The sequence below is a fragment of the Triticum dicoccoides genome, chromosome 2A (genome assembly GCF_002162155.2).
Source record: "Triticum dicoccoides isolate Atlit2015 ecotype Zavitan chromosome 2A, WEW_v2.0, whole genome shotgun sequence".
NCBI classification, from domain to species: Eukaryota; Viridiplantae; Streptophyta; class Magnoliopsida; order Poales; family Poaceae; genus Triticum; species Triticum dicoccoides.
Genome location: NC_041382.1, coordinates 581,752,186 through 581,762,352, shown reverse-complemented (window position 1 = coordinate 581,762,352; position 10,167 = coordinate 581,752,186). Strand labels below are relative to the sequence as shown.

The 10,167-nt window shown below is 41.9% G+C and overlaps 1 protein-coding gene across 1 annotated transcript in view; it reads left to right on the top strand.

The window, feature by feature from the left end:
- LOC119357980 overlaps positions 1-10,167 on the top strand; it is a 12,620-nt gene that overhangs the window by 520 nt on the left and 1,933 nt on the right. The window contains exons 2-5 of the mRNA XM_037624727.1: positions 3,776-4,963; positions 5,056-5,735; positions 6,705-8,046; positions 8,173-8,510. Of these exons, the coding sequence (XP_037480624.1) occupies positions 3,776-4,963; positions 5,056-5,735; positions 6,705-8,046; positions 8,173-8,510 (3,548 nt within the window). The remainder of the gene's footprint in view (positions 1-3,775; positions 4,964-5,055; positions 5,736-6,704; positions 8,047-8,172; positions 8,511-10,167) is intronic.

The following is a 10,167-nucleotide window of genomic DNA, read 5'->3' as shown; positions in this document are numbered from 1 at the left end:
TCCCCTGGAGCCTTTTCCCTCCTCGAAACATAATTTAACCTCACAGAGGACATCAGGAGCTACTCCAAATTAGCTCATAAAACTGGATAATACAGTTGTGCTAATTGCTTTGTTATTCTCCGTGTAAGCGCGTTAGTATATTACTACTAGCAAACATGGCCATGCGTTGCAATGGGAGACAAAAAAAATCATGCTCTTGGATCATGGACATCGAGGAAACTATAAATGCAGTGCCGATATCGATGGAGCCAGTGCGATGCTACGGGTTGTATGAACCATGGATCCTAGAGCTCAAGAAGCCGTACTCATGTCCTCAGTGGAAGAAAGCTAATGTTTAGTGTTTATTACTTCTGGGTGTTGTGTGTGAATATGTGTATGGAAACTTCTTACCTAATTTTAAAAGAAATTTCATATCAACATAGGCTACTCAGTTGTCATGCTCAACAACCGAATGCAGCAAAGTAAAAAAAAAACAATTGGTGCCTACTTAGTGTTATCCGAAAATTTGTAGTCCCACGCTATAGAAAAAGCTCACATAAATAGCTATTCAAAACCAAGTAGTGGCCTGAAAACTGAAACATTTTGTGTGCTTTCACAGTTGATGACTTGCTAACATTCCTCTATTATCTAATTTCTGGTCACACTAGCCTACTCACACGATGAAGACAGAGTGACTTTGCTTCAGTTAGCTACGTTGCTTGATTGGATCTTCCGATCTGTGTTGGCATTAGCAAACTTTTGGTAAGTCTTGTGAATAAGCAAAACACATTTTGTAAGAAATGTAGTGATGTCTTAAGATGCACGTTGGTTTTACTGCTGAGAGCCATTACCTTTGATATACCGACGAATAGTCAGAAACCCAGTTATAGTTTTAATCCAGTGAAGTGTTCAATATGAGAAAGCTAAGCTCATATCATGTAGTGTGGCCCTGATGTTGAGCGATACTACCGATTCATAAGTGAGGCTAGCCAAATACACCGGAGACTAAAGATGGTCATGAACTTAACCTGTGGACACATGAACTAAACCATATGGTAATATCAAACTAAAGCATGAAGTATGTCAGCCATGAAGAAATGTCGTTTTTTCACCTATCTCAATTAGAGTACACCCTGGTGTTTTCATCAGCTTCCTGCTCTAGGCCTCGTTCCTCAACAAAGCTGCTTCAGAGTACTGCTTCTTTGTTGTGTATAGATTGGAGAGCAGCAGGTAGTAGCCAGTGTAGACACATCATCAGAAACACAAACGAACAGACAATGCTATGTGCGTCTCACCCAAATCACACGATGCAGCTGCTCCAGTGCCGCCGCTGTCTCCCACGCCCCTCGGATTGCAGTTCCTAGTATTGTAGGTGCCACAAAATGCAAAGATCCGCTGGAACATGGACCGTTTCATTAAGCATTAATCAAACATAGATGGTCACGCCAAATGTAGGTTGCTGGGTTATTTCTCAGCAACTAATCTGCAAGAACATATTAAGAAAAAGATCAACGAATACACCTCAATGTGCAAATGTTGATTCTTGAACAATTAAGATTGAAACAGAAGTTACTATCAGGATGAGTTTGCAAACATCAATTGGTTGGCAAGTAACGTCAATTGCTTATCCATTGATATGCGTGTCTTGTCATATGCAGATTTTACCTAGCCATATTACACACAGCAAGGGAAGCTTAAGATATAAACTGTAGGCAAGGAAGATGAAGCACCACAACCACATGTTCTTGATCGCCTAACTTTCTTTATAGGTGTCACTACCAGAAAAAACCTACACACACAAAATTAACACGCCGCTACATGGCCGCCGTCATGTCCATGCAGCCATGGATGCTCCAGATCTCAGGCTTACTTCACGTACCTCCTGCTTAACCATGCAATTGCAGCGCCGGCCAGGCAGCATGACACTGCCAACGAGCGCTGGTGATCAGCATCAGGGTGAACTCGCCGTCAACGAAATGATCTTTCCCTTGTTCTTTCAGCGGGAGGTATACTTTTCCAAAACTGAACATCCAGACTTCTCATGACAAAATATTTGGACCCACGCAAGGATTAATTTTTGGACTTCATTGGCGCATGCATACATGTTATTTTTTGTCAAGTAGCTGGGGGAATGAGGTTCCTTTAATCTGAATAAGAAAAATATAAAAGTTGTTTATCACTCTATCCAATTTTTCACCACAACTATATGGTTCCTGTAGGTTTGGCTTTATTCTGAAAAATAGTAGCATCATTATTAGCAACGTTCAGTAGCTCATTGCCTCTATATGAATTGGCCTTTTGGATATGTGATTCTGCTCTTTAAAATTTATTCACCATAACCCTTGTACAATGTGTGAGAAATCTGACAAAATATTTCTAGACCTTGAGAAGCATATTAACAAATAGGTGGCTAGCACAAACTTGCAAAACAGAACATGTGAGAGAGAGAGAATATTTTTAGACCTTGAGAAGCATATTAACAAATAGGTGGCCAGCACAAACTTGCAAAACATAGTAGTATGAGAGAGAGAGAGATGGGGCTGCAGCGTTCGCTACACATGAATATTTCTTGTGGACATTCTATCAAACAGGTGTCCTACAACTTGATGCAAAAACAAATATCTTATGGCTGGGTAGAATAACGAACGAAAGGAGCAACCGGAGCTTTCACCGACAGTAGATGGGGAGGAGGAGCTGCGCTCGTCACTGGGTTGGAGCCGGGAGGTGTGTATGCCAACGTGGCCGGGGCGCGACGACACTGGGAGTTGAGCCGGGAGGAGTTGCGTGGACAGGAGGAGGCGAGGGGCGCGTAACCGGAGGCAGCGCACATCGCCTGCGGCATAGTCGCGAGGAGGCGCGGGGTGGCTAGGGGTCGGGGCAGGGAGACGATGGGTAGGTGGGGGATGGACCAGTACGGGGTTGGGGATTTGGGTTGGGTCTTTTTTTCTTCCGCCACGAAATGTTGTTTTACTTACCACAGGCAATGGGGGGGGGGGGGTAATTTTTTCCAACTTCAAGGGCAATTTGATGACGGACGGGCAGAAGCACTAATCCCTTTATTGGTAGGTATAGATATGTTATGTTGGCAACATATACTGCAGTTGCACGGAGCAGAGTGAAAGATAAGTACCAATAAGAAAGAAGAGAAAAACCTGCCAGTAATTGTAATATTATTGGCTTATTTGATAAACAGTGAAATGTATGCTTGGTCATTGTTGGAAAAATACCATGCTATAATGTGCTGCAAGCCTGCAACTTTGCAGAATGTAATTAAAACACTTTGAAGGCAAATATGTGTACCTGAAAAGACAACTAAAGAAAGCAAATCTACTTGGAAAGAAATTCCTGTTGAGAGTCAGACATCTTAAGACAGGTTCATCACTGATCCCAGTATCTTAGACCCATCACAAATCTCATTTTCAAGTTCTCTTGGTCATTTGGGTTACCGAGATGTCACCGTAAATCCTGCGAATAGTAGACAGTGTTGTTCAACATGTCGTCCAGGATTAGCCGTTTTGTTTTGCTGGGCAATTCTTTTTAGGTGTTGCAATGGGGAATTTTGAGAGTGCCAATTTGGTGCTGTTGATCCTACATCTTGTTTTTTTATTAGTACCCAAGAGGGGCACACCTGCAGGGTGCGGGTTATAAGCGTTCGTGAGTTGCTAACTGCTTGTCAGTGATTCAGAAATACACCGATTCGTTGTTTATTTAGCCTTTTGTTCACCATTGATATCTGATTTTACTCCCTTGCACATTGCTTTTGACACCTTTAACTGAACCGCTTGTTTACTTGTAGAGCTAAATGGCAAACCTATTGTTCCGGGTTTACTTTTCGCTGGAAGCCAGATTACTACACCAGCAACCAACAGAACCTTCTTTCAGCCGCGAGCTGTTCCTAGCATTTCACTCAGAAATGTGGGGGTTCCAAATGGATATGCTGGTCGAGACTCTATTTGTGACACCGTGGATACTAACCAACATGAAGTGCCTCAGCAAAAGCAGGTTTCAGTTGACCAGGAGATATTTGAGCCTAGTTCTGAAGTCAACATGTTCTCTGTGGTAAAGCGTTCCAGGTCAAGGCAGCGGCATATTGAAGATCGGTCGCGTGAGAAGGGTCAAGCGACAAATAGTGGAATCAGGGATGTTATGCAAGACAGGATGCAGAGGTCTGAACTTGCAACTGCAGGTTTGAACAAAACAACTGCATCATTATCCTCCAAACCATGTGGTGACGGTGAAAACAATGCTGGAACAACGACCACTTTGCCAGGTCAGGAGAAAGGTTTTTATGCCAATCAGGATAGATCAACTGAATTCGTCAAGTGCAGTAAAGATGGTGATCCTGGAAATCAAGGAGTTAAGTTAGATTGTTCTCAAAATCAGATTGTCAATTCTGATAATAATGTCATGGTTTCTGCTAGAAGTTCTTTTGGAGTGCAAGTTACAGGCTCTGCGTGCCATGCACTCCCTGAAACTTATCTGTCGGTTGAGCCGAAAAAACTTCAATTCGATGGTGTTGAATCAGTTTGCATGAATCCTGCAAGTGAACAGACGATGCAGCAACCAGTATGTACCCTGGAAGGTGCCAATCTTGATCTTGCTGAGGCACATCCCTTAAATGAAGACCCGTCTTCTACCAGCTATTCTCAAGTTCCTCAGGAGCAACATCTGTTGGCCAGAACATCTTTAGAACTCAAGGAGACCGATGCAGAGACTCCCTTGGGCCCCACTTCCCCGGTTACACAAAAAGAGACACTCAACGGAAAGGCAGCATATGATGCGGTCAACTGCCATTCGGGAAAGCTGGGCGATGTTCAGATAAAATTATCAGCTTTGACCAAAGCATGCAACATTTCTGTCAGCAACAAAAAGGACGAGTCTGCAGTGCCAGAAGTTATGAGCAGTGTTTCAGCTAGAAGAACCAGCGAAATGCACTCAACTGAAAGGAACAGTATGACTTCAGCCGAAGATCTGCAACCAAATGGTACCATGCTTGCTATTTGTAGAATATATTTGCTAGTTTTTTTGTAGCAAAAGTTATTGTGCCATGTCCTTACATCGTTTCTTATCTTGCAGGAACAGAACAAGACACCTCTCTTATTGAGAATGCTGTTAAAGAAAATGTTAATTCATGTACAGCAGAAAACGATAAACGGAAATCTCCACAACCTTATGTTCTATACGTCTTACCTAGTGCATCACATGAGAAAAATATTCTACTCGAGTCAGACAGAAGCAGTGCTGCTTGTGACCAGAAGAGGTCAGTACAAGATGGAGTTGAAGTAAGTGATAGTATGTCATCTAAAAGGAGAAGAATAAGGCACCGATCAGACTTTGACCTTTCCGGGACTCCTTGCACAAATTCATTGTCTCTGAACCACCAACTTGACATTTCTAGCCATATGTTAACCGTGACAAATTTCTCAGAGAAATCCCATCCTTCAGGTCCTTACTTCACAAGGAGTTCAGGATCCTGCAAGAGCATGTCTCTGGTGTCAGAGGGGGGGAATGCTGCAAGTGATGTTTATGGAAATGGGAATTCTTCACGTGGAAGAAGAAATACAACTAGCCTATTAAGTGGCGTCCTTGATAACTCTCCTACCGCAAGCACCAGCAGGAGTGCATTGGAAGGACGGGTCTTCAAAAATTCTCAAGAACAGAAACAAAATAAGTTGGAAGTGGAGTTTCTGACAACTGCTGCTTTGCCTTATTGCTCTGGCATCCTATCTCGTAATGAGGAAAACTGCACACAGCAGGTATGTGCTCAGCAAGTGTACCAGACTACCAGTTCCCTTTCCTCTCTGAAGTTTTTTTTATTCCGAAAGAACCGGTTGTATTTTTTGTTGCAAAATTGTATGTCATGAAGTAGTAAACTAGTGGTAATGCTCGTCTGGCTGCATTATTGGTGGAGCCTTTTCTTTGGATGCTTTGGTCTGACAAATTCGAATCCAGTCATGTAGGTTCTCTATTTCCTGTTTTTATTTATGGGATAGCCGATGGGAATATTCATGGGTATTTCATCACCGTTTTGTACTGATGAGTGATTAACATACAAACTAGATTACCCGTTGTGCCAAATGGCGCAAGGCTAAATTCACACCCGGAGTTATTTGAAACAATTTGACTTTCTTGGTAAAATTTGGTTTTAGCAATCACTTAGGCTCTGGTACTTGTAACAACATTTTAGTATCTCTTGTAGTTCACACTTTAAGAAACTCTTGGTCAAATGGCGCAAGGTTTCACTTTAGACCCATAGATATTTGCAGATGAAGGCTTAGTAGTGTGAACAATACTTTGAGATGGCAAAAAACAAAGGCACTTTAATTTAAACAATATTTCACCTCGGTAAGATTCTTGAGGAAGTCGCCTTCCACACCTCGCGCTCCTGCAGCCGACGCTATCATCCATGAGACGAAGATGAGAAGCGATGAGCGGATGGAGGTGAACCGGGGCCGACTCAATTGATGAGGGAGGAGGCCGGCGGCACGGGAGAGAGAGAGAGAGAGAGAAAGAGGAGGGAATGGCTGTGCCACTGCATGCTTAGCTGCCGGGGCTCCGGTGCAGTGGCCAGAGGAATAAGCTACCTGTTAGTATTAGATATGACTTAATTGGCATTTATAATTGGTAGAGTTGGGTAATGTCCACTCTTCAGTCTATATTGCACTTGCTATTTTATGTGTGCTAGTGAGTCCTAGCGTATTTACTATTATTCTTTCTGTTGGCAGGAAGGTACTTGCTTTGAAGGTCAGAACCTAATTGTCACGGCTGCGAGTGTGGCAGACCAGGAAATGGCTCCTGAGATGGATGACTTATCATCTCCAATTGCAATATTACATCAAGAAAATTATTCTGGAACAGAACTGTTTACTCGATTCCCAAGTTGTGAACAAGCATCTGCGCCTAATGCACTGTTTCATGAGAAATCATGGTATGACTCGAATGAATGTGTTAGGAAATATAAAAGTTATGATCCAAAGGCACAATTGGGTGATGAATCTTTTGATTGTGATGGTTCAATGCCAGTAATGGAGATCTTTGATGTCTCTGACCAATTGGACAGCCCAATTATCGGAAAAAGGCCATTTGAGTCCCTTCACGATTCTCACCAATTAGGCACCATTTGCTCAGATCCTCCAAACAAGCATAATACTAACACAGCGAGTAGTTTGCATCCGCTATTGACAACTACTATGCCCGGGAAACCCAGAAACTGTTCCCTCTCTGATGATCTACAATACAGTGCTAGTAACAGTCGCAGCGGTATGGACTCCTTCGGATGTGGACTTGAATCGTTTTTTATTTCTGATGGCGTAGCCTCTTGCTCTTCAAATGCTAGCAGCAGACAAGAGATCAATGAAACTCCTTTGACTCCATCTGTTGAAAAGTATAGCCAAAAACTTTCATTAAGATCTGGATCTGGTTCAGAACATATGAGTTCTATTCCTGAACTTGAAGTCTTCCGAATTGATGAAGACAACAGCATTCCGGAAGAAGATGAGTACCAAGACATGGCTCCTGGATCTGTAGATGTGAATTGCTCATGCCAGCGACAATCTGGGGGAACAGCACTTCAGGATATTACTGGATTATGTCAAAACAATGGAAGTTCTCCGTCTCATTCGATGAGAAGCATGGATAAAGGTAACATAGACTTGAGTGCAGAATCTGTCAGTAGTGAGCTCACTCATCATTCAAATATCAGAAATCATAGCATTAAGCCAAGATACAATCACCCTACTTCAGTTAAGAGAGAAGGAAAAGTATCCCGTTCTCTTCATGACAGATCAGGTACGAAAGAAATAACCAAAAGCAGAAGTGGAAGACACAGGAGTGAAGCAAATATTGACAAGCAAGGCACGACAGAAATAATCAATAGCAGAAATGGAAGACACAGGAGTGAAGCAAATGTTGACAAACAAGGCACGGCAGAACTACTCAATAGCAAAAATGGAAGACACAGGAGTGAAGCAAATGTTGACAGACAATCTAAGCCTATCAATATTGTTGCCAATGTGGCATCTTTTGTACCTCTTGTAAAACAAAAGTTGCAATCTACAACAGTGTGCGGTAAGTTTTATTTGTTTGATTGTATTATTTATTTCGAACTACATGCTAAATCCACTAATGATGTTTATAGAAACTGTTAGATGGTGCTCATAAATGGCCGCTACAAATGGGGTTGCTGTGTTGCAGTTAAAAAAGATGTTAAGGTGAAGGCACTCAAGGCAGCTGAAGCTGCAAAACGTCTTGAAGAGAAGAAACAAAAGGAGCAAGAAAAGCGCAAAGCGGCTGCAAAAGCAGAGCGTGAAAGACTGAAGCAAGAGAAGGAACAAATACAAAAACTTGAAGAGGAACAAAAGAAGAGACGAGAAGTTGATGCGGCCGCTAAGAAGCGGCAGAGAGAAGAAGGGGAAAAGAGGGAAACGATGAAAAGAAGAAAATGCATGGATGAAGCTCGAAAGCAACAGAAGCAGCCTATGGACAGACAACGAGTCATGAAGGATGAAAAAGATGCTCGTCAAAAAGCTTCTGTGAGTATAAGCTACATATATATATCATGTGATTTAATCTAATAACAAACGTACGTGCTAGTTCAACCTTCTACTGGATTTTTTTTGTCTAGATGGAGCAACTTATATAATTTTTATATTTTACTTTATTTAAATAGGGTAGTATGCACGCACACATCACTTTTGATACGGTAGTATGGAGTATGATAGTATGGTAGCATATAGTATGGAGTATGCATGTACATGTCAGTTTAGATAAGGTAGTATGGAGCTGTTTTTGCGGGTGAGTAGTGCAGAATATATGTGCTTTTTTTTGAACATGTCTAGAATATATATTCCTGTACTTCTTGTAGAAGGTGGTATGGAGAATGTTCATATGTAGTACTCCTTCTGTCCCATAATATAGGAGCGTTTTTAACATTAGTGTAGTGTCAAAAACGCTTATATTATGGGATGGAGGGAGTATTTGCTATGAAGTGCATATACTTCAAAATTGTGATATTAAATAGGGAGTACATATACTTCTAACTGAAGCTAGCATGAAGTACATATACACATGTCTAATTGATGTGTCAGAAGGGTAGTGTCAATAGGAAGAAAATGGCCAGTATGACGTCAGCCAATGAATCATGCATAGTTTATATCTGTACATTCTACATATGACATTACGACTCAGCCGGTAGATGATGGAAACGGAGTAGTATGCTACTCCAGCCGCATTGGATGTGATAGCTCGCGAGCTGTCGCAGTCGCCGCAAAACTGAAAGAAAGCAAATTGTTTTCAAGGGACACACAATGTATTATTGGGATGTATAGTACATTTTGACGTTAATCAACGACAATGGCGTCGTGGCGTGGCCACGCGAGGCCAGAGCAGTCGGCCGGTGCTGCACCTGCACATTGAGGCCAAGTAAAGTTAGTCGTTGTGCCACACAAAAAAAGGAATAAAGTATTGTAAAAGGGAAGTACGTAGTATGAAGTATATACAAGACAATAGTATGGTGTATTTAACTTATGTATATTATGTGAAAAAGAAGTATGGAGTATGTGGAAAAAGTAGTATGGCGTATCATGCTTGCAAGGTCGTTATCATCAGCAAATCGTGATCCACCATGCACCATATCTTCTTTATGTATGTACTTTGTTTACTTAGATCTTTTTTTCATGCCTTCCTGGTAGTATCCGCTGCTATCACCGGTGCAGTCACTGCGTTGGATTAACCTGGCATCATAGCATTTTGATCTACATGAACCAGATGAGAGTTCAAACCTCAAAGTGAAGCGATGTATCATTGGAACATGTAGTAGAAAGAAAACTCAAGTGCATAGTTTCATGCATATATGCTTTTCGATGCATGCCTAGTAGTAGACGCGCGTAGCACAGACCTGGAGTGTTAACAACGTAGCCGTCAGCGCCGACGGCAAATGGTGCCGAGTAACGTGACGCCGACGATCAGTTTGTCTCCGATCTATGGCGACCGCATGGCCAGAACTCTGAATCAAGAAACATCCGTGCATCCAGAGAGAAAGAGTCTGTTAGTCATTTGCTTATCCTAATTTCCGTCCAGATAGATATCCCTAGAATATAGTCAGAGTAGTTCGCCTTGCGGGTTGGATTTTTTATTGAATCCGCTTACTTCATGCATTTTCCTTATATATAACGTATATATCTTATTTAT